Consider the following 25,925-nt stretch of genomic DNA (forward strand, 5'->3'; position numbering starts at 1 on the left):
TTTTACGACCGATAACGTGATTCGTATAAAAGTTTCAGGTAATACGCGTAGGACTACCGTAACCAATCGAATCGCTTTTTCATAAATACCTGAGTGGTCACAGCACAGCTATCCGTGTCTCGATGAAACTTTTATTTCGATCCCGTTATTCCTCGTCAGAAATTAAACTTTTCATTGACCACAGCTATTTTCGTTTGCGTTAGATTTTGAAATATCTCATATAACAGAGTTTTTCGTTCGCAACTCCCAAGGTAGTTCTCGTCCTTTGGGCTAATTTCTTTCAGCGTTCTATTTGTATTTCAAAGTTCATCAAAATCAACGTTCGATTTACAGTAGTTCTCGGATAGAAACTTCTCAGCTCTGCGAATCACTCGACTTTCAAGTAAATTGCAGATTTTATCATTGGAATCTGCCAAGGCATGGTTATTTGAAAATTATTTAACTTTTCACTCCATTAATTAACGTTCGTCAGGATGTGTGTACCTTGCCTACAACCTTCTTTCAGGAATCGAACACGATTCGAGTTAAATCTATAGTACGGATCGCAGAGGCTAACGAGCAGACAAAGTTTTATTTTCATCGAGCACGCGATTGTTCTAATTTGTATTTTAATCCTCTGTTTCGAGCAATGGCCTCAACGTCGGTTACATCCACCACCGCCACAAGGGTAGATAATTATTCTCTCTTTCCTGATACCCGAAAATCTCGCGAACGAGATATTAATACTCTCTCGAGCGAATTTGTACGTTTCTGAAAGTTTCCGCGTACTTTCCCAGCCATTAACCCCACCGACAGTTTGGCAACTTCGACGGCCGTTGAGAGTTGAAATTTTCTTTCGCGATCGTTTAGCGTTGGCCTCGATTTGGACGATCATACCTAGCGACAGAGCCCAACACCCTATCGATATTATTCGTTGTTCCCCTTGGCCTGGACATTGGAATCACCCTGTATATCGTATCAGTCTCGGCACCAGCCGTAGCAAAGTGTCGAATGCAGCGGCGTGGTTCTTCGAAAGCTGTACACGCTTTGTTTTCTTTTTCTCCCGTTCTTCGATTCAACTCCCATCGGGGTATCGAAACGGAGGGTTGAAACTATTTCCTCCCTTTCTTTCTCACTGCCCCGTTGCCAGAGGTAATTGAAGACCCGAAGGAAAGAAGGTTCTTAGTTGGCAGGGCCGCGTTGGAAACAAGAACAAGGGCAAACAACGGTAATGGATTCAACCTTTGAACGCTTCACCCGCAATTGCATTGGGCCGCAATAACTTCCCACGGGCGTGAGTTAGCCGTGGTAAGCGATTTTTCATTAGGTTTAAACGGAACGATGATGGGGCGCTATTTCTTCTCGCTCGGGGCTCGAGGAAGCGAGATGACACCGATCTAGGTTATTTTTCAATTCGATGGAACGAGTGGATGCCATTTCCCGCCCGTTTTATGCTTCGTTATTCATTAGAAAATTATTTTCGATTTCGATGTAAACGCCATAGAATCGACGGCACGTAATTTCGTAACGAACGTTGTACTAGAATTTAAAGCAATATTTCAAACGTACCATTGAATTTTGTGAACAACAGTAATCCCATTCTCCGTTCGATTCCCTCCCATTTTTCTTCGGTGAAGCTATTGTACCGTTACTATTATTGTTTGAGTTTCCGAATATTCATCCCTCTGTGAAAATTACCGAAGATGTTATGGTTGACATATTTTTCGTTTCTTTTAATCCGTTAAGCTGCAGTATCCTTTTTAGAAGACGTCCAGGAAAACATCCTTTTAGCGGGATTGAAATTTATATTTGTATTTCACGTGCCCTATAAAGTATGAAGCTAGGAACTGAAAGAAATGCTCCGTAATTTTTCCGTAACTTATTTCACAATATATAATAATCACGAAAAACGTTTGCAGAAGCCAATAGCAGTGTTCTTCTAAATGTACTACAATTATTGGAACACAATAGGTGCTCTTATTGTCTATGTCGGTACGATGAAGTATGTCAAGAGTAACAAAATCAATGAAAAGATGTAACTGATAACACACGTGCTTAACACATGAAAATCTACTCGTAGATACCTCTCGTGTTCCAATTATTTCGATTAAGAAAAACTGCTGATTTTGTAACGACGTTGCTTTTATAAATTAAATAGAAAAATTTCGTAAATTAAACGTCTTTGATATACTTTCACGGTATCGAAGCCAGAGGTTGCTTTTCCAATCCGATCTTCTCTTTATTTCTCCGAACGTGTTCCCAGATTTAATCCGGATCAATTCGATTACTCCGGGCAGGTTGAAATCCCCTAATTTCAACGCGGGAACGGCACTTTCTATGACAATATCGCCCATTCGAATACACCTCACATTCGTGAACCAAATTATAACCCGTTTCACTCTCCATTTTCGTTATTCTCCTTTCGTCTCTGTATCTTGTTATTCTGCTCTGTTTCCTTCCTTTCCCGGGTTTCTGTTTTACGAGTTTTCATTTGTTTTGCAATCTTCCACAAATTGTATTATATTACACGCCTCGGCGGGTTTCAATGAACGCTAACTAGCCATTCCTGGCCAGCCCATTCTCCACGCCCCATCAAATTTCCATAGCCCATGTAAAATTAACCTCGCGCGAAACTATTTTTAAAAAAAAGACACAGGGAATCGTTTCCGATCGTGGAGTCTCCTGTTTCGCTTTCGTGCGTTCTCTGTCGTTCCGTGGACGTCGACGAAATTCACAGGGGGCAGCGTCAGTCGATTTTCGGGGCGGCAAAAGTTCGGCGACCCATTACCCTGTCATTAGGATTCTTCTCGGCTGTATGACTTCTAAGCTGTAAGGCATACAGTGTACATTAGGTGGGGATTGCCCGCAGCACGATGGGATAGTTAGTACCGCCACCCCGGATTTGCATACGCTAACGAGATTCCTGCGGTTTTGCCGACGCTTTGCATGCCGGCCGAGCACGATCTCGCCCCAGTCTGCGGCTCTAGCCACGTCTATTTATTATGCGTCATAGATACGTCAGGGAAGAAAGCACGTCATCCACGAGAGAAACGCGAACAGATAGCGATGGAACTGCAGAGCACCGACGCACGCTGCAACCAGTTGCAGTATACGTTTCCGGAAATTGAACGTTCCGCTCGATCTGATCCGAGTTAATTTTTTAACATCTTTTCGGTGCTAAATATTTTCATAGGACACCGAGAAACGGTCTTCTACGGTGCATCCAAGCACTGAATATTTTTTATTTGTACATTCGAACGTCGTAATTTTATGGGAAATAAAATATTTCTGAGTCATCTTACGGCAGATGAGCTCGAGGAACCCTTAGTCTTTAATTCGAGGACTCTGTGGTTCGGTGTTTTTAGAATTGTCATTCGTGACGTCGATAGCGTTGGATCAAATTTCCTTCGCCTCGTGACGAATCATTGTTGCCTTTGTTAGTATTATGCGTATCCGTGGAACGCGAGCGCGCCATCGAAATGATCTCGTGACCTGGCCAATCTGCGAGCTCGTTCCGGGGTGCATAACTGGGTCGCGGGTTCATTCGAACGATGCGCGATTTCGCAGAAATGAAATTTTCTTAGTGGCCGACGGGCACGTTTCGATTACGACAGGTCGTTGCACAGGGCGTTCCACCGGAAACAAGTTAACGTTTTCGCTATTTAAGACTGTTTTAGGTCAAAGTTTCACTCCTTCCCCCTTGGAAACTAAGTCTTCCGAGCCTTATTTATAGGACGGTTCTAGAAATACTTCAACATCGTTTTGATACGACTCTGTAAATTTAAATTTGGAAATTTCGTCGCAATGTTCTTTAGTGATTGAAATAGTTGGACGCATCAGGTGATAATAATAGAAGCTTGCAGGAGTGGTTCCAACAGTTTAAAGTGCCCCACACCATGGGTATTCCATTAAGCACACCTCATTCGGCTTCGATAATATTTGGTTTAACTCACGTTTCTCTTAGAATTCTCATAGAACGTCCAATGTTCGTCCTCGGTAATTACTTTGCCCAGAAAAGGATCATTCTCTTGTGCAATTAACTAGGCTCTCTGCGATCTCGCAAAGAATCCAGCCATGCTGGTTTTACCATTCGAACTAAAATTCCTATTACTTAGGCAGCTGTAGTAAAGCGTCGTAAACAATATTTTAAATACATATCAAATAAATTTTGATCTACGAATGTTTCTTTTTATTATTAAAAATGGCGAAGATATTAAGGTAGCTGTCTGCGATAGAACACCCTGTATAACGCGAGGCCAGAATTACGAAGCAAAATACAAGGACCGTCGTTAGGACGGGGACCTTAAAAAATTTATTTCCCTCTAATACACGAAATTAAGTTTCTCGACGAGACGCCCTCGGGTGGCCTACGTTTCCGCAGATTTTTAATTTAAATTGCAGCAAGCTCGACGATAAAGAGAGAGAGAGAAAGAGAGTGAGAAGGAGGGAGAAGAAAACGGCTCACGAGCACTGAATATATTTGACGAAAGACGTGGCCATTATTTACACGGCGAGTCTCCGTTTCCTTTCGCGGTAATGATAAACAACCGACGCTCGGGGCTTTCAGCGTTTCGTTAACATCCGTCCCGTTCGTCGAAGCGACTCCATTCGTCGTGCAAATGATCGGATGCGCTCGACTCGGCCCGCGGCTCGATTGAATGTCTACACAGAAATGGAATTCTTAGGATTCCGTAGTTTTTTTATTACTCGCGCGGGAACGACTCTGGAAAGAGATCGCAATGTTTCATTCGAGCAGGGGAGCAGAACGAAACGAAACCCGTACGGTTATTCTCTCCTTAATCTACATAATGTTGCGATAAATTTTGCACCACGGCCAGAACGAAGGGACCTGGAAACAGCGCCGTGCGTGCAAAGTGTGCATGAAATAATCTCTGGTCTTAAAGTAAAAGAAAAATCAGGATCGTGAATACCGTCGCGTGGAAAATTTCATATTGTCGTCGAAGGGCATAATTTTCTTCTAAGTTTCTACTGTCTCTGCGGGTCTCTGCCTGCCTTTGCTGACCACTGATGACCACTTCTGTAGTAATCGTTATACGTTGTCAGAAATATCAGGAGTGGTCATCAGTGGTCATCAGTAGTCAGTAGCAAGTAGTAATCTTTTTACGTTGTCAAAAGTATTAGCAGTGGTCAGTTTGCTTTTGTCGACTGACCGAAACTCTACGAGCTCACGTATGCGTGATCTGGCATGGTGTGAGAAAGTGGTATGCGGTGTCCCCGGTGCACCCGGGACTCCGTCTGGCGCGGATTGGGATGGGAAACCTCGTAATAATACGCTTTCTTTTTCCCTGCCGTCTGTTTTAGACCCGTTTCGGTAAACAGACGCCTGCTTTTAAAGATTACTCCGCGCGCTCAAGGGATCTCCGGACGCAAAGTTCCTCGCGGCCGGCTGCGAAATAACGAGGCGAGCTAATTGGACAGACGTAATTGTTAATTTACTAATAGCCTCGTTGGCCCCGGCCGTCTTTTAATTATACGCACGCGAAAGAGTCCCGCTGCTGGACGAGATTTAAGATTTTCATCGCCGAGCTCGCTCTAGCCACGATCGAACGCGGCTCTTGCGGTCTCGGGTTGGAATAAAATCATTCTCGGTGATTCTCCTCTAGAAATTTTAACGATATGGAAGAAAACACACGCGTTAAATAATAATTAATGCAAAAAGGGGGCGTGAAAGTAAATAAAATGTTTCGTGGCTACTATCAAAAACTGAATTCTCACGTTTCTTCGTTAGTTCTCAAATTCGTCTTCGAGACTGGAGTTTGGAATTCTGATTTCGTTGGGGGCGCATGTTCGTCGGTATCGAACGTCGTCGATTTCCTCGAAGGATCGCGGGGGCGTCGAGACGCGCGAGAATCATGGTATGCATACGGAAACTTTTAGAATGTTATTTCGTAGTCGACGTGCCCGCGCTTATGAACTTCATGAATTCATTACCGGCGGGGCTCGTTACGCGAAGCGGCGCGTTCATTTAGAGCCCTCCTGGAACTGGAACGCATGCCTGCAAACGCGCCGCGGTTATTTTCAATGTTTCTTCGTTAGGTCGCGGCACTCTTAATCCCCGGGATCCATTAATCTTCGGACCAATTATTTAGCACAAAGTCCTCTTGGTTATTGCAGTCCACTTAATGGGAAAGGATGTTACCGTATAATTCGGCTATGGTCGCGGGGAATGTTTAAAATGGGCCGCATTGAGTTCGTTACGAGTGTTATTCGCGCCGAGACGGTGCTATCTTCATTGCTTGCTGACGATGGAATGTTTAACCCATTGCACTCGTGAAACGACTCTCGACCGTCACCTAATTTAGTGTCGTTTTCCTACTTCCGGGAAAAATGGATCACGTTTCCGCAGCGGTATTAGGTAGCTTTGTCGACAATTTCCGATTACCTGATACCGTCTCTATAGGATATAGTTCTTTTAATGGAAGCTTCAAAGATTTCTGTCGCAAATCCTCTGCCCATAATGAAAGAAATTAATTTTAATAAATTTTATCTCTTGTTTCCTATTCACTTATTGAATTCAAGCTGGATTTTTTATCGCTAGAACAAATCAGCTAGCGGTGGACTCTACACAAAAGGCAAACACAAGGCTGTTCAATTGTGAGAACCATATCGATATCGATGGGATCAATATCGTATCGATACCATCGGTACTAGATATCAGTTGCAACCACGTGTGCGCATTCAGCGTGATCAAATTCCATTCGATCAATTTACAGTAACCATACTTTTTTAACAAATGCTGATCAATACTAGTATCGTATAATCTAAGTATGCATCGACCTAAACGCATGGAAAATAAAAAGCAAGGTGCAATCGTCTCGAAATGAGTAAATTTAAATAAATACTACTTGCAACAATTATTTCGTGTCGTTTAGACTTCATAACGGACCGTACGAACATCGGTAAATTTGTTCTTCAATACAGGAACAAAATTACATTATAATAACGTGTCATTTGTAGCAATTATATAATCACCAAATAACATAGTATTAAAAATACATACAGAAGAGAAAGACTATAGTAATTTTATCAATATGGCATTGTATCAGTCACATCATTCCATTAGATAGTTCCGTATTAGTCAAACTATAGAATCTCTATCGGGAGCAAGTAGAAAAACACACGCATGGGTCGGCCGAAGGGGAAGGAGTCAACGCTTAGTCGGGCGCACCTTTATTTTCTACAAAAATATATCGATGCATGGATCGAAAGGGTCTAGTTTAAATACTGTTTTGCAGAAAATAACAAAGTCACACGTAAGATGCAGGGGAAGACTCAGCATAAAGTTTCTCCCTCGAAAAAGTTGTTTTTCCTTCGACGGAAAGGAGATTCGCGAAGGGTGGAGCGACGTGAGATTGGGAAAGGGTTCGCAAAGGTATTTTATCGTTCGGAGGTATGTTTAATCCGTTCGTAATGTCTGTTAACAGAGATCGCGCCGCAGCTGGTGTACAGGTTCATCGAACAGACGATGCAAACCGGCCCGTCGGTTTCCCTGAAATGCAGCGCCGCGGGTAATCCCACGCCGCAAATTTCCTGGCTGCTGGATGGATTTCCGCTTCCGCAAAACGACAGGCTACTGATTGGCCAGTACGTGACTGTGTACGGGGATGTGATATCGCATGTCAACATCTCGTCGGTGAAATCCGAAGACGGGGGCGAGTACGAGTGCATCGCCAGTAGCCGCGCGGGCGAGGCGAGCCACTCGGCGAGGCTCAATATTTACGGTGAGTCCTGAAAACCCAGAGAAAGAGACAGGGAGAGATTGTTAAGGAGGAGAATCGTCGGTCGGTGTCGATTGAAATTGACTGGAAACCCGGGGGAATATTACGTTTCTCCCGGAATCGATCGCCCGAGAAAATCCGCTTGATGGAATCCTTTTGTCATTAACGCAGCTCGCTTCTGTGGCCCGCCGGGAGGAGGGAGGAGGGCTTCGTTTCTGTTAATTAAAAACCACCCCTTCTGTTTTATCGTCGATTTTACCGGCTGCTATCGTTTCACGGTGGCCTGTAACATAGTTACGTGGCAATTTTGGGGATGAATTTCGCAACCTAAATTAGAATCTCCAACAGTATAGATAGTTACATGTTACGAACTACGTAAATCTGTAATTTTACCAAAGTGACAAACTTTCACCCTGGAATATTACTTATCTTCGAGTCGTCGAATGTTTATTTTTGAGAAATTTGGAAATAGCGAGCCGTATTACGATCTACCCCGGTTACTTTTAGCCCCGAGTCTCCCCTGTAGGACTCCATTTACCCGAACTCCATTTATCGGAACTAATGTCGTCACGGTATCTGGTTTACCGAACATGTTGCTGAGCTCCTGTTAGGTATACGAGCCAATAAACAGCAGTAGAAGGGATAATCCGTAGACTCTTATTATCCGAACCGCCTTGTCCCCCTCTCACCTGACAGGTTCGGATAAATGGCGTTCTACTGTACTCCGATACTCTGGGTTTCCAAAATTTATCAGTCTATCGAATTCCGCTAGATTAAATTGGCAGACCTATTTAAATAATCTGTGCCGAGCTTCGAATGCTCAAAATACATTGATCTAAAGAAGTTCGTGGTCCTAATTCTATCTATTTCCATTGAGCTATTCTACAAACTACTCTCGATCTTCATCAAACCTCTACAACTCCCCGTTTCAACTCCTCGACTGTTTACACTAAAATATAAAATATATAATAGACGGATCAAAGTCGAAACATCGACGTTCAACATTGAGGAAACCTCATCGAGAACTTCGTCTCTCGTTCTGTCGCGAAAAGGGCAGCGGGGAAACAATGGAATCGACGCAAAGGGTGGGCTGCCTTTAGCGTCGGCCATAAAAGCACGAAAAAGCTCTAATTCGATCCCCGCAGAAAGGTTAAATTACTCCGAATACACGTTTTATTGCTTGTCAAACGCAGGTCTGCCATACGTCAGACCCATGTCCACGGTTTCGGCGGTCGCTGGGAAACAGTTCCACATCAAATGTCCGGTCGCTGGGTATCCCATTGAATCGATAATTTGGGAGAAAGGTGAGTAAACGTGTTTTGTTTTCGTTAAACGCTCGGCTCATTTACATGGAGTAATGAAAGTCGGGTACGCGCGCGTCCGTGCGGTTTCAATTAGCGGCGGCGGTACACGTGCCGATCCCATTGCTGGGAAACGTCGAATCCATCAGGAAGCATATTTTCGTTGGAATTTTGTCGAGCGTACGACGACAAGGTGCCGCTGCATACAGGGTGTCTCACTCAACTCGAGTGTCTGAATATCGTAGAAGGAAAACGTTTGGCTCGAGACGACAAACTCTGTGAAAATAGAATTTAGGAAAATAGAAAAACATCGATGGCTCGTAGCGCGAACATCGAACGTCCGGTTTTAGAATTTCTAAAAAAATTACTTGTAGAATATAAGAAAATGCTCGAGTTAAATGGGACACCTTGCACGGGCTCGTCACGTGTTTGTTATTGTTACCAGATGGGGTGAGGCTGCCCACCAACATGAGACAAAGAGTCGCGAACGGTAGTCTGTTGATCGACACCGTGCAACGAGCAGCCGATCAGGGCACGTACACGTGCACTGCTAGGAACAAACATAACTTCACTTCGCAACGATCGGTCGAAGTGCGGGTCCTAGGTGAGTAAGCAAAAGAACAAATACTTTTCGATACAGATTTTTTTCAGACTTTTCAGGGAGATTCACGAAGTCATTTGGACTCTGTCGCTCGAATATCGCCAATTTCGGGGACTTGACTCTTGTTCTTGCTTGCCAAACTGTGTCTGGTTAAACCGTAAATTCTTTACATAGCGTGATTTGCGTTCGAATGTCGTGCCTCGTGGAGATAATTTTGCAGTAACGTTAATGTCGGTCGTATATACTTCACGTGGCAGTCAACGCGTCGAAAGAGTTGTGGAAACCGGTCTCCGGAACGCTGTGCAGGTGTCGTAGCAGTCTGGATATTTCATCAACGTCAGCATGACTGCGGAAGAAGGCGCGTGGTGACAAATGGGGAGGATATTGCGCGTTCCGTAACACAGTGATTTGATGTTTTGCCAAAAATTGTTCATCCACCGTCACCGTTAAAATGCAATGCAATAATTTATAGTTGCTCAACTCTGTTCGTAACGTCATCTCATTATAATTAAGGCCTTCGAAGCATTCTTTAAAAAATGATCAGCAAACGCACGACATTCTATTAAAAATTTAGGGCGAACCAAACTATCCGTCGCGACACGTTAACGCGTGAGTCGTGATCACGTTGGGGCAAATTAACGTATCTCTGGCACGTTCGGTTCAGAGACTTTCCCAGGCACAGGTTGCAAGCAAAATTCGAGTTTCCCCGAGAGACGAGAGTAATCGTCTCGAAACAGCGCCGCGCGTGATCGTTCGGAACATTAAAGAACGATCAACAACGGCGCTGACACCGTCCTTTGACACCGTCCACCCTCTATCCTCTTCGTAATTTTCCGTCTCCCCCTCCCCCCCAGCATTCGCGTATTAATTACAATTTGTGTGTGCACAATGTCCCGGCGTGTTTGACGCGTGCCGCCAAATTCACCTGCACACAAAATGTTTCTATATCAGGTTTACGGAGCGAATTCCGTGTACTCCATTGTTTATCACTGTGCGGGATTAGCCGATGCGGGGCAGCATTGCTTCGCGTTTCCGGTTCATCGTTCCAAGCGCCGGTTTTCGTAACAACGCCCACAGTTTATCGTTTATCCCTGGAAAATCAACCAACGTCTTCCGATGGGATCAAGTTCCTTCTTTAGATTGTACTTTGGACATGTCGAACTCAGTTTCCGTCGATAATTTACCGTTCGATAGCAGACAATTATTTAATATTATAATTAATATAAATTAATATAATTATTAAAAATTAAAATAAACAAAACAACACTGCTCTATTCTGTCGAAAATTGTATGTATAATGACGCGAGTAGGGATATACAATACTTATAAATACCGATACGTAGCTGTTTTTGGATTATTATTACTCGCGAATTTGCAAAACATTTTTATAAATCGTACGTCGTAAATATAAAATCTCAGTCTCGTGTGTACATTTTAAATAAACATATCCCTTGCTTGCAGTTCGATTTTCCTTGCATCGTATATTATGGAACCGTTAATGCACCGAGTAAATAATGTAAAGGTTAACCCGATCGCATAATATAATGGATCCTGTGTTTGACACGTCCGATGTACATCTGCCGTTATTTTCTTTTCATACCTTTTCCCCCCAAAGTAACGTTGGAAGAAGATGAATCCGTAGAGTGCGCCGCGAAACGTATTCGATTCCGAGCAAATATTCGTCGCGCAGTTCGCGCTGTTTAATCGAAGCTGCCTCGCGAAGAAAACCCCCGGGAGATCCAGGTCTGTGATTCTAAAGCTGGGAAAGTGCGACGGAACTTGTAAAAATTCGGGAACTTGCCGTAAGTTGCCTCAAAGAATCCTGCGCCGGGCGTTCCAGTGAGGTAGGAATATCGTTCGCGCGAATTCAAACCGTCTGTCGCGAAAATCGCAACGACCCTCGACTTTGGACAATTTTACGCGTCGACTGCCATAAGGATCTCGCTAGAAAATGGCATTGTGCTGTCATTTTCGCTCCGATGATTCCGAATATTCCATAATTTATCTACTCCACGATATCCATGATAAAATTTCTTTTTAAATATTTACCAGGTCAACTGTATGAAATTGTTTGTCCTGTTGAACGAAGTTTCTTCTATTTGGGATTGTTGGAATATCGTTGACAGGCATTTGTTATTATGATCGTCGAAGTTTAATAATTCTATAATATAGAAATGACAGAATGTAGAAAGTTGCTCTCGATCAGGATAGGTGCATATCCAACAGTCCCAGCCACTTTAGAAACACTATTCGAAATGCTATTACAAATAACATGGTTTTCCATGGTTATTTCGTTTTCGTTATTATTTTACGAAATAACTCTGACGATTATCTTACAAATACAATCGTCTGAAAAACGAAGCGTTATAAAAATTTTGCCACGAGAAAATATCCGGTCGCATCTCGTTTCCGTGTTTCGACTAAAACAGACCGAGATTCGGATCCTTAGGGCGGCGAACGCGTTAAAGACACCATCAAAGTATCCGATGACGATCGAAATCGTTCCCTGGTCCCTGTGTTTCGCGAACGAGACAACGGGTACGCGAATCAACAAAGGGAATCGAATTCGACGAGACAACGGCTGGACGATCGATGATCGGAAGGAATCGGGAATCACCGCAAGGCTAATTAATCCACCGGGAGCCAATTACTCGCTCTCGTCGTTTCTATTTACCCGTGCCGCGGCGTGACCGCGATCTAATGGTAATTAGCTCGAGCGAGCTAGCATCCGCCTTATTCCTACGCCACTGGGATCCGCTTCGCGTCCCGGAGCAAAGGAGGAGACAATCAAAGGGGCCAGCACACGATGCGCTGGTTCCCTGAAAATGCAATCATCCGCGCTGCGGAGTTCGACGCTCGTTCGGGAAACCTCTGGACACGATCGAAAAAGTTTGTCTGCCCGACCGTGGAAAGGAATTTCTTAACCACGGCGCTGTGTCGTCGCGCCGCGACAAATCGCGGTGCAACGCGTTACGGATGTGTACGTGTGCGTGTATATGCGTCTATCTGTCTCTTCTCTCCTTCGCTCTGTATTTCTCTGTGTGCGTCACCTGGATATCCGTGCGTTTGACAACACTCGCGAACGTAAACCCACGCACCAGAGCACAGCACTTCACTGCATCGCTCAAGCATTTGTCCTTGCACGCGCTCGCCTAAACTGCTCTGTATATTATATTCCGTGCGTGTACTTTTGTACATAATAATTCACGGCCGATACCGCCGTACGTGGACACAGGACAAAGTGCACGGGGCGTTCGAAACGGAAAAGAGGGCTAATCGCGTCCCGCGTCGACCGGAAACTCCGCTGCATCGCGTCCGGACGAGCTCCTTTCCACGCCTCGGACGAGATAGAAACGGTGGGAATCCTGGGAAACATTTATTGGCTCTGTCGGGTTTTAATAATTCATAATAAATTTCAAGCTGCAAAATTGAAACGGTTCGGTCAATGCACTCAACCATCGCGAGTCAGGAATTTAAAAGTTCGACCTCCGGAGTTCAAAATGCATTCGATTGAAAAGACTGATGCCTTTCACGTGCTCGATTCTACTATCTCGTCCGTCGTTGACACTTTTGTTCGCTGCGACGGAGATTGATGACCATTTAAACATTGCAGCTGCACTGTGGCAGAGTTCCCGTTGTCGCGCGACGCGTATCAAAGAGTTCGAACCGAACGATCGCGAGTATTTTCTCAAGAAAAGCTATTCGCGATTCGTCGCGTTTCTTCGAATGAAATAAGTATTATTGTCATTCAACGATTGCTAGCTGTCGGCAAGATGCGTGACAACTTAAATAATTTGATATTTCCCGCAAAGCAGCACAGTAATTTTGTATTTTCAGCATTTTTGCTACTTTTCTGCTTCGGTGAATTTCCGACCTTTCTTGATTTTAACGATCCCGTTTACGGAATCGAGTTCCATCGACGCGAGTACACGATCGAGTGTTACGTCGCGTTCAAAGACGAGCGCCCCGTGCATTGGAGAACGTGTGCACGCACCTGTACATAAACACGCTGTTGTCGAAGCATCGATATTCTATCGCGTGACACTGTCGCCGTTTCTTTGGCGCGCTGTGCACTTCACTCGAGACCGCGCACCCTCTCCACGAAACTGTTGCAAACGCGATTTCATCGGCAATTTTCGTAATTGAAGGGTGAAAAGCGAACGTCGAGTGCGCCTGCCGCGCGCGCGACCGAATTATGCCGGCTCAAAAGCAATCAATCCAAGTGCTGTCGATTGATTGTTTTCCCTTTCGCGGGAAAACTCCCGCGGAAGTTTCGCGGACGCGTTTATCGCTGCGATCCGGGGGCCTTTCCAATCCTCGCGGCAGAAATTCGCTTCAGAAACTCGTCTATTGACTCTAAAAACGTAATCGTTCTCTCGAAAGTACGGAATTGCCTCGGCGAACGAGTTAACCCTTCGCTGCATAATGTTACGTGTCACTCTATTTAATTCACATAACTTTACGTTTCTCAATTGAATCACGGGTTTGTAAACAGTAGAAGACACGACAAAATTTTCTTTATTACTCTAAAATTATTTTAAGCTAGAGTAATGTCTCGGCAATCACCAATAAATTGCAAACAAAAGTATATTTATTTTCTTTATTAAACAACGCGACGCGAAGCGTGTTGTGAAAATGTTTGGGATCGGAATGAAATTGACGCGCGCTCGTCGACGAGAAAACCGAAAACCAATTCGACGAAAAATTGTACACTGGCCGTACCGCAGGGTTAAATATCAATCGGCGCTTGTTCACGCAACATCGGTTTATCGCTGAACGAATCAAGGGGAAAAAGTGCATTACGGAATTTACGATCGTTGCGAGCCGCGTACGTTCAGCGATATTAAAAGAACGCCGGATAGATGAAAACGTGGAAACGAGTGTAAAACGCGCGGAACGGGTACAATTACGAACGAAGCGCGTTCGAAAATTGTGTCGACGCGTTATATGTTTGTTGAACTTGGTTCGCCGAGTGCTCTTCGGTCAGCCGTTTCTCCGATCGAGTGCTCAATCGAACGGCATAATTACGCGTATCTTTTTCTTTTTTACATTCGCGAAACAGCCGAAACGATAAAACGCGAAACACGTTTTTGCCCTTCGATAAATTGTCGATAGAATTTTTGTCCGAGGGTGGAGTTCTTTGGACCGTCGCTGTTTGGACTGTTTTATAAACTAAACTAAGCTAGACGCTTTGTGTTTAACTACTGGAATATTGCTCGCTTTGTTGATTATTGACCACAGCGCGTGACATCTAATTATAAAATCTTAATCAGTCCAATTTTGGCATTTAGTACCTTTCGATGCTCGTATTCTACAATTGTCAAACGATCGCATTCGATGCAAACAAAGGTTCATTGCCGCAGAATGCGCGTTTATTTGATGCCATTAGGAGCACAAACAATCAGCTAGATGGTCATACTTTGGCTGATAATATCTATAGATTTAGTTCGGTTAACTAACGTGGCAAACGAAGACCATAATGTCAACGATTCTGCATTGTAACTTCCAATATCGAGCAGTCGTAGTAGCTTTCTTTATTAATCCATTTCCCAAGCGTGTTTGCCACTATCGATCCAGCAGAATATTAGTTTTTTACAATTATTAATATCCGACTGATCTTGATATTATTTGTTTCATCGTTCCTCACCTTCCAATAAATTTGATTTCGTCAGGATAAAAATGCAACTTCCACACATCAAAGCCGAATCTATTCGTTGAAGATATTTCAACACGGCATATTTTCGCGATACAAATATTATTTCAATTTCTCCTACCTACGACGTCCCTTCTGTCTTAAACTATTTATAACGCGTTACGATGCATTTACAAGTTATCGCACAAAACAGCAGGTTTGTTGCCTTTACGACCAACGTTTGCTCTCAAGCCTTGTTACCGTCAAATTGTTAAATAACGAAAGAGCTCCGGAGAAACGGTACACGAGAAAGGATAATAGCTCTAATAACGCTCGCAGAATAATCAGCTTTGCTCGGAGCGTTCCGTTTTGCGGTCCAAAGAGCGGCGAACACCTCCGAGCAAAATTCGGCGTCTGCGTGCAAACGATAAAACGTACTTTTTCGCGTGGTGAACGAAACGCGGTGCGTCGAGTGAGGTTTGCAGCGCGAAGCTGTGTCTCTGAAGCTGTCCGTTTGTATAGAGAACCGCAACAAAACGATATCCTTTGTGCGCCGCGCATTAGGACACTCCGTACGGCTGGTCAAAACGTTTCAACGAAATATTCCGTGGCGTTGCGTACCCGCAAACAGCAAGAAAATGTTCTTCGTGGCTCGGCTGACCCCTCCTCGAAGCAGTCGGTGTGTTTTGGGGGTTTTAATTTAGTCGCACGCGGTCGTGGAAATTTAATTAACGCGGCTGTAATTACAAGCGGCACAATATGAACGGCCTTTGACCCGGCGCGCGCTTTCATTAAACAAAAGGGCTCCGTTCGACGTATCGGGACCGTCGGAAAATTTGACGAGGGCTGCATTTTCGGCCGCGCGGAGTGTTCTACGAACTCGCTTTTTCTCTCGACCGGTGCTGCCTGGATTCTCGCGACCTCGGCTTTCAGATTAGCAATTTTAAACGTCCGACTCAGCGACGGGTCCGACACGATGTATAGAGATTGTAATAATTCGATATCACGGTACTTGATCGGGAATATTGAAGCTAAATTTTTGTTACTTAATGTTTATCCTTCGAGCCGTACAAATTCATCTACATCAACACTGATGAAGAAAATAGAAATGTGAGAGTTAAACATACAAACTAAGAAAGAATCTAATTGATATGGAACGATCAGTGCACGAAAGTGGATGCAATTTCAAGTACCGATTTTATGCCAATTTTTGTTTCTGAATTTCGATATATTTACAATGCTGCCGACGTAAACTCGATTCGTACGATATTGGTATCGATCAGTATCAATCGTGAAAGTATCGCATATCAAACATTGATACCAAATATACATATAATCGACGCGTTCCGATATTTCCGTGCAGATGTCGAAACTAACTCACCGAAAATGATACTTTGCCGTTCGACATCGATACTATCGATACGGACCCGTCGCAAACAACCTCTCGAAATAACGATCTTCGAAATAATCATCGAGCGTCCGACAGCACCGGTGGACGATTACGACCGTCCGTTCGACGTGCGTGCTCTCCTCCGGTCTTCGCCATCCTCTGGTACCCCCTGCCCCCCAAAAAAACGAATCTCTTTTACACCGAAACACGACCACCCTCCCAGCCCAACCCTGCCCCCTACTAAACGCGATTCTCTTTAGCGATTCTGAACCGCTTTGACTGGGAATGCCACCTTTTGTCTTTGTATTGTTCTTTCAGTGCCACCTAAAATCACGCCTTTCAGTTTTGCTCGCGATTTAAACGTAGGGGACCGTACTAGCGTACAGTGCGTGGTCGCGACTGGCGATCTGCCACTGACGTTCACGTGGCTCAAAGATAACGTCCCGATAGAGACGATCAGGACGTCGCAGGATGCTCCGTCGTCCAGCCATAGCCGCGTTCAGGTCCCGGCCGGTCCTGGAGACGCGATTAAGGGGCCCAAGCGGGGCCCCAAGGCCGACGGCCAGGCCGAACAGTCCCCGAGAAAGGCCATTACCGTCCGACAATATGACGCTTTTACCAGCGCCCTGAGCATTAGCACGATCGCACCCGCGCACAATGGCACGTACACCTGTCGCGTGGCCAATGGCGCTGCCACCGTCGCTCATTCTGCACTCCTTCACGTCAACGGTAAACGCACACCGTTGGTGTACTTCTTCGATCGCGGCACGCGCCGACAGAGGTGTCTCGTTACTGGTACCGATCGTTGCTGCCATCTTCGATCGCGCGTTTCTGCACGCGCGACGCTAAACGCGACTCGAGTACCGAAAAACGCACCAAATGGCACCGTTCGAACGGAAGTCGCGTCGCGCGTGCAAGAACGTAGCCTTACGCGGGGTTTTTTTCATTTCGGGGTCTTTCTTCCCGTTGAATTGCATCGTTCTAGTTATCTGCATGCCTCGAAACGTTTAAAAACGGCTAAAATGACGCGACCTTACGCGTCTAGACGTATTTGCATGCATCGAAACGTCTGGAGATAAGTAAAATGGCACCATGCCTCACTAGGCTCTTCATTTTTGATCCTTTCTTTCACGCGTGCATGTATTTAACGCGTCTAAAGATATAATGGACGTCACGTTGCGCGTACAAGAACGTCGTCTTACGCGTATCGTTAATTTCAGGCCCCTTCTTCCGTCGAGTTGCATCGAAGTACCCGGAAACGGTTGAAATGGCACCGCGCGAATCGACAGACGTCACGTTGCGCGCGCAAGAACGTGACCTTACGCGGGATTTTAATTTCGGGCCGCTTCTTCAGTCGCGTTGCATCAATCTAGACGTGTCTGCATGCATCGACTCGTCGAGAGATCGTGAATTGCATCATTTGTTGCACGCACGTTCGCCGTTGAATACGTCGCGACGAGACTCGTGACGTTTCCGAGTACCGTTTCAGCGCATTAATCGGGGTGCTCGAGCGTCGCGTTATTACGTATCACGTGTTTTCGAATCCTACGAATTGTTCGAGTCACGGACTTAGTCTTAGACGTCTGGAAAATATTCGATTTCTTTTGATATTTCGATCCTTCGAGAGTTCAAATATTCGACGAATATAATTCGAGTCCTATTGATTTCTTTCAAAATAATAAAAGAAAATTGTATGATCCAGAAACCTAGAAATAACTACGTTTGTTAACCACGAGATAAAAGTAATGTGAAATAATAGGGAAACGTGTGCATGAATGTACGAGAGCTCATACGTTGGTATAATTAATTCCTGATCAGATATGAACATTCTTAACGTGCTTGGCAAAGCCGCGATGCATACTAAACGTAGCAGAGGGTTCAGGTGATACTCAATGTACAATGCACCCCGAAACTTAAATTAGATAGAACTTGAGATACGCATTTGCATATTACCATAACAAGAAAAATTGAAACAGAGATCGCAAACGAACTTAAAGGTACATAATAATACAATTCGAGTCAATATATTTCTATATCGAATTTTTTGCTCCACTTTGATTCGAATACTCGGATATCAGTTATTTATTCGTAGCATTCGATTACTTTAAAAATATTCAACCCTTCGGTGGTTATTCAATTAAATTACATGTTCTCTACCTCGCTTAATGAAATAAAATTTCACATCGACATTATTATTCATATAAAAGAAAATGTCTACTGCTGTTTCTTTTACGATAAAAATACACTTTGCGTTTCATTATTCCGTAGTCGAAAATGTAAAATATTTCATTCTTTCACTATATCACATTTAAACGCTAGGATAACCATCGAAAGGCACGCGTTATTAATTTTTCGCTCGAGCATATCGCGCTTGATCTTTGTACGTTTTTATAGTCCTACAGACAGATCGACGATTTTCCAGCCCGATAGATTATACTCTCGCGTTGGAAAGTAACTGATCGATCGGTTGGTAAGGAAACGGCGGTACGCGGTCGTTCTAACCAGCGGCGAGCATGATCGATCAATCAACGCGCCTCGACGATCAATTTTCCATCGCCTATACGGGCGAGACGAACTTTTTTTCGTCGCCCGTGCAGTCTTTCCCGCGGAGATGTCCGCCGGTGCATCGATCGACGCCGATGTATCAATTAACGGGACGCGTTTGGTCCTTCCTCGTCGTCGACCACCTCTGTCGTCGTTCGCGATTCGAGTTTCTTATGCACCGAGTACACTGATGATCGTCGCGGATGATCTCGGACCCCGTGTTTCGAAGTCATTCGACGCGATCTGTTTCTGCTACATGCTAGTCCAAAATGCACGCCCCGCGGCACGTTCGACGTTCGACCAGCAAAGAACCTTGTTTCAGGATCGCGTAATTCCGCGAACATGCGCGTCGTAATTTTGTTTTTTCGTTTCTCGATCGCGAAACGTGCCAAACGGCGCCGCGCCGTGGCTTATTAGATTTCAATTTAGATCGCCGAAATCGCAACGTCGAAACGCTGCCGTTCGGCCGAACGTGTCGCGAATTTTCAATCTCTTACTTCCGATTTTGATCATCCCCCCGTTACTCTGTCTTTACACACTCTGTGATCCTGCACGCTGTTTCTCTTTGCACGCCTAATTGCACGCTTCGATCAGATTTACCATGTGGACACTCTTGACACGTATATCTTTATATGTGTATCTATGCAGGTCGTCCCACTCGAAACGGGGCATCCAATTGTCTTCTTCGCGCAAGATGCAGTTTGTAGTATAATCAAATTAGAGCAAATAGTTTTTTATTCAATTCGCCCGTAATGTATTTAAGTTTTTAGACCCGAGAATACATTTTGCCATAGAAATTGAACAAAATGGAACGACAAATTGACTAATTGTATCTCTTGTCAGACATAATAGTTTTTTAACGAACTTTTAACTTCTTTCGTGTTAGTTAAACGTGTCTACCTTTCCGTAAGACCCCTTCGGTGAATTTTATTCGATTAACCTAAGTAATTACGGAACGTGCCTAACCGTGAATGACGCAAAACGAGAAGTAATATGGAAAGTGATTTTAGTTCGGAAGACTTCTAATGAAAATAAGAGTAGTTCTATTTATAGTATGAAAATAAGAGAATTTAAGTAACGGGTGATCTTGGAACCCGTAAAAAGAAGAGTGACGCGGTGGAGAAGTTTTCGATCGTGCCTGAAAGCTGTAGAAATCACGTACGAAACAATTTCTCGTATCGTCGCAGCCGCAGGGGACAATTAGATGGTCTGCTTCGAGCGGGACAGCCTGAACTCTCTATATGTATATGTAAGGTATATAATAAACTTTTGCCAGTGTTTCATACTCTCGTTTGTGCGAACGTCAATTTTGTTTCTAGTGTGTATCGAACTAAGTCGATCAAGTATGTTCCGTAGATCGTATTTATCTGTGACATCGAAGCGTTTCGTTGAAAATTCTGCTCGGAGAGAGAGTTTCGATTGGTTTCTTCTTCTACCTCTCTCTGTTTCTCTCTTGGGACGTGGCGCGGAGAGCGTTCTCTCTTCTACGCCGACGTTTCGAATCGTCTGCCGCAAAATTAAACCGGGATCCCGCGTCAGATTAGGATTTTTCGTTTAATTTTGCGCCGCGGAGCCGCGGGACGCCACCGGCTCGATGTCACAGCGTGAGACCGCTTCCACGTAAAGTTTTACCGTTCGTAACTGGTTTTAAATCTTCGCACACACCCGTGTATTATGCATCGTTCAGCATCAACGTATGCGAGAGTACACGTAATGTCATTCTTTTTTTTTCTATATTTTTTTTTTCATTGATTGATTATCATCACACAGTTTGTTCGTACTACTTTTGCAACGACGGATCGCCGTGAACGACGCTCACGCGATCCGCTAGTAGGAGTCGTGCTCTTTTTCATCCCGTTCGAATGAATTCACCATCACCTTTGTTGCTCTCGATATACGGAGCGGCGGGAAAGTCCCTCGGCGGTTTCCTTATTCGTAATCAAATGCTCGATATTTGATCGCGCGGCACGTTTCAATCGGGAAACTATTCCATTCTGGGGTGGGTCGAATGCGCACCAGACGTCGAATCTCCGTCTTCGTATTGTTACGTTACCGTAATTATTGAGAAATTTTTCCCAACGCAGGACAGTCAGATTCGCAAGAAACTCCGATAAAACCATTTTAAATAAAAATCGTTTTATATGTGTCACGATCAAAGCTCGAGCATAGATTACCGAATATACGAATCGAATTAAATTAAAGCTTTAACCTTCTACTCGATGACCGATTTCGGTGATGAAATACTCCCTTAAACGTCGCCTGTACTCTCGACTGCCCCGAGAGCTGGCCTAATCGGCAGACAACGCGTAGGGATTTTTCCGTACGCTTCGTATCTGTGTTGTATCGTACAATCACGTTTGGACCGATTCTGACCGAGCTATTATCACTATCACTATGTAGAACAGTTTTTTAATTATGAAGACTATGCTATGTTTCGCTCGAGATATTCTCTATGATTTGGTGTAATATCATGCTCATTATCATTATTATCGTTATCATCGTCATTAAAGTTACATTATGTGGACCGTAGTAAAATCGTACGCGGGACGGAATCGATGCGAGCGACCTCGACGCTGCGAGCTCGTTACGCCGCATGAAATTATTATCCCGTCAACTTGGTACGCTCGGCTTTTCCTCTATTTTTATTCGAATTATGACGCTGCTCGACCTTTCGCGAAATTCGAGATCGCTCGCGTACTTTCCTCCCGGCTAGTGTTTCTGGCTCGTTTCGGTTGTTAATCCGCTCGTCGTCCTATAGGGCCTGGGTAAGTAATTCGACGACAACCGAATCGCATTAAGGGGCACGAAATGCCAACGGCGTTTAATTTCACCCATTAAAATTTTTTTACGCTCCCGTAACACGCCAGGGGACGCGGACCATCGGGGCTCGATCGTAACGTTCCTCCTCGAAGAGCTTCGATCGAGGTCTTGGTTTCGACTTGGATGGCCGACTGCAGAGACGCATTAGTCGACATTAACAGTCGCCTGCGGTCATAAATGTTCATTTGCCGTGCCGTGGGTCACGAGTGCGCGGCTCTGACCGAATATTTATGGCCGACACGCAATTTTTCACGGACTACGGGCTTTCGCGGGGGAGCGTTGCACCTGTGCAAAGAGGTCACGAGGGAAGACACGCGTCGAAGAGTCTCGAGACTTCTGATATCATCGGGTACCCTTCGAACGCTCCAGGGAAAAGGAAAGTTCTGACCCAGGTTAAGATGAATGCCGCGAAAGGAACGTGGACAGGCTCGAATAATACTTGCTTGCAAGAAACATCGTCCTATCGACAAGAGAAATATTTTTTTTATCAAACACATCAAAATTAATGTATGCTCTTAGTGGACGAGAAACGTTTGTCTTTGGAAGGTCTGATTTCCCTCATAATACAAATTGGTAGGAAGAATATTATCTGCGCTAAGTGGTGTATGTCAATGCCTGGTCAGACGAGGGAACAACGCGCCACGAGTTTCGAGACAAGTATGCGGGCTCGATCGAACGCAGACTCTTCAAAGACAAATCAGATTTCGAGTTTCGTGCTCCGTGACCTCCCCTCCCGTCGACGAGACTTCGACGAGCACCGGGGAAATTGTCGGAAAGAAAACGCGAACCTTCCGGTTCGCTAGAAGATCAACGATATTACGTCAAAAGCATGCTGTTTACCTCTTTTTGTCGGCCGTTTTGGACCGTTGTCGGCAACCGGAGGAACATTAATTACGCTCCCTTCGTTCCCGGAAACGGATTAAACTCCGAACAGTTTGTATTCCCGCGCTTGTATTTTAATGTTAATTTCAGACGTTAGAGAAGAAGATTTATTAACTGTGCCACGCTTTCGACGCGAGCCGAGGCGCGCTGTTAATTTTGTTTCGTTGGCTGAAGTCCCGCGAAGTTCCCCGAGTTCGATGTAATTATCCCGCAAACTGTTCCGTTTCGCTCCGATTCGACGGACGCCATCGTTTCTTGCGTCGATTTTTTTCTTTCGAATAAAGCCACCCGGACGCTCCAAGTTAGGAACGCGTTATAAAACTCGGTAATGCGTTTTATCGTTGCAATTCGATGCGGTATAAATAAAAATAGCAGAAACCACCCTGCACGATTCGAACCTACTTTTTCTCTTCGATCTATTTGAATCGTCTTGTTTCGAAAAGTATTTCCTAATAAGAAACGACTCGTCCGCGCGACCCTCGATCACTTGACGTATCCATCTTACCGAAATCCAATTATTCGACTTAGGTTTCAGGCGCGTAACGAAGTCTCGTCGCCTTCGAAGCACGCGTTTCCCCCTGGCACGCGATCGAAAGACCCTGTCGACCCTACTCCCAGCCATTCTCTTTCAGTCTCTAGATTCTTTCCTAGAAATTAATGAAAAAGATAAGAAAATAAAAATAAAAAAAAAGGAAACCGAATGTGCCGTCTCCGGTCGAGATACGCGAATAGGAGAGCGATTAGTGTCGGCACGCAGGTACATACTATTATCACACGTCACGTTTGTAGTTCCACCGCGGATCTCGCCGTTTTATTTCGAGAACGGTGTGACGGAGGGGATGAGGACACAGCTAATGTGTGCCACGAGCCAGGGTGACCAGCCGTTCAACATCACGTGGTTAATGGACGACAGACCGATACAGGTCAAGCCGGGTGACGGTGGCTCGGCGTCGTCTTCGTCGGGCGGATCCAACGCGGCCGTCGTCGAGACGGGCAACAACATACAGATAAGCGACTATTCGCCGTTTTCCAGCATCCTGACCATAAATAACGTCAGCGCTAGGCACAGCGGGAACTACACGTGCCAGATCAGCAACGTCGCTGGCCTGGCCGAATACTCGATCAGCCTCTCCGTTGCTGGTTGGTGTCTCAAACGAGCAAGAACAAAAATCGACATGGTAGCTGTAAGAACCTGTGTACATAAAACCGTGAGCAGCGATACACTCGTCTGCCCCCGTGTGCGTTTCTGCGTGTATACGGAACGATGGCGTCGTAAAAGGTTACACCTTAACGTCTCCGGTGACTTCGAAGAACGGGGTTACGGTCGAGGACGGGGTCGTACGCCGCGACTACGAAGCTATGATAACGAGACCTCGGTTCCCTTGACTAAAATTTTCCGACTTCGAAGAACGTATTTTCATTTCCTCCATTAATTTATACAGGTAGCAATGTTCCCAAAAAATATTTCGTAACAAAGAGAGCGATTCTTAGATCTATTATTCTCGACAGTGACCTCGTGTCTCCAAAAGCAACGAAGATAGTTGGGTCTGTCTTGTCGGACGCCTCGTCTCGTACATGTGTATGTACGCACACGTGTATATATATACATATTACGGCACAGTAATCAATCGACCATGGAGAAGGATTGGAGTACAGTGTGTTCCGGCGAAATCGATTCTGCGACGCGTTTCCGGTGACCCTGCTGCTTCTCGACGCTTCCCGTTCCTTGTTTCGATGCGTTTCCCGTCTTCTAAGGTCTTTTCGCGATCCTCCGCGGTCCGTGGAAACCCAGTCGGGGAAATATCATCGAGTGAACTGTTCCCGGGGAAACTTTAAACTTATACTCTTTGAACTTTAGCGCGGCTGATGGGAGCTACGTGAAAGTCGGAGGATCTTGGCGTGTTCTCTGTTTAATGAATTCGGTAGCATAGTATTAGCGTACAGAGGGACTATGGAGAATCTTCTGTATTTTAGTTGGAGTTAATTAGTCGGACCGAAGAGGTGCTTATTTTTGGAAATAAAAGTAAATATTGTAACCGTGATTCGATTGCTAAAATTGCGAATATTTATAGCTACATTTTCCAGCTGACGAAACGCGTACGATTATCCACGTGCTGGTAGCTAATAACAAGACGCATCTATTTATTCGTTGGAACCCTTTAACGTAATAAGAGGAATAGGAAAATTGCAAAAACATGTATGGATAAGTGGGTAGGAAATATCGGAAATCGATAAGGTACAGCAAGATAAGATTTAAATCAGTCAGATGCTAATTTATTTATGGCGTGCTTAAAAGTGTTAATAGAGTTTGTAAGAAGTCAACACAAGATTTCATACAAGTTGACCTTCTTTTTTTTTATACACATGCATTCATAGCGTGTCTTTTCACCTTTTCGTGTAATTCCAAGACTCGTCACTTTATTCTTGGTTCGTTTCATTTCTTGAAGCATCCTCGGAGCCTCAAACTCTAATTCTCAGTTTACTGCAAATAAGTCTATTCAGACGGTCTCTGTCTCTCGATTCGTGGACGTCAATTTCGTCAGAATTTGCGAGAACGCTGATTCTCGATTATTAGGTGGAACCAACCAAGTACCACGTGGTACCCGAGTTAATTTCCAGGAGTTCGGACCCCTTTCCACGCGTCATAACGTTTCGTTTACAACAAGATGCACTGGATTTGCCACACACCCGCACGACCAAACTTTTCTCGTAGATGTTCCGAGACGTTTTTCCAAGGACGAAGCACCGACGCTCGGGCTGGCAATTACAGTTTCCCAACTACGGTATTTCCGTGCATGCACCGGGGCTTCCTCTGGTTAAGCGCGGAACGATGAACACGTTTTTTCAACGAGCACATTCTCCGACTCGAATGTTCATTTCCTGCAACGACGCCGTCTTCCTCTCTTTCTTTGAACGGTTTTATAAGCCTAGGCTTCCCTGTTCGGGGGTGAAACTTCCCCTCGCCGTTGGACGTCGAATCGAGATTCTCGCGAGGACACGCGGCGCAGGGAAATTAGTTTCGAGTTTCGAGTTTCGA

General features: G+C 44.8%; 1 protein-coding gene across 5 annotated transcripts in view; it reads left to right on the top strand.

The window, feature by feature from the left end:
• LOC143341237 (cell adhesion molecule Dscam2) overlaps positions 1-25,925 on the top strand; it is a 176,226-nt gene that overhangs the window by 112,565 nt on the left and 37,736 nt on the right. For 4 of the 5 annotated variants that reach the window (XM_076763992.1, XM_076763989.1, XM_076763993.1 and 1 more), the window contains exons 8-11: positions 7,425-7,721; positions 8,912-9,022; positions 9,465-9,623; positions 16,961-17,371. In XM_076763992.1, the coding sequence (XP_076620107.1) occupies positions 7,425-7,721; positions 8,912-9,022; positions 9,465-9,623; positions 16,961-17,371 (978 nt within the window). Of the gene's footprint in view, positions 1-7,424; positions 7,722-8,911; positions 9,023-9,464; positions 9,624-16,960; positions 17,372-23,677; positions 24,029-25,925 lie in introns of all 5 variants that reach the window. The other variant, XM_076763991.1, reaches the window with a different exon arrangement.

Source organism: Colletes latitarsis, chromosome 4 (assembly GCF_051014445.1).
Source record: "Colletes latitarsis isolate SP2378_abdomen chromosome 4, iyColLati1, whole genome shotgun sequence".
NCBI lineage: Eukaryota > Metazoa > Arthropoda > Insecta > Hymenoptera > Colletidae > Colletes > Colletes latitarsis.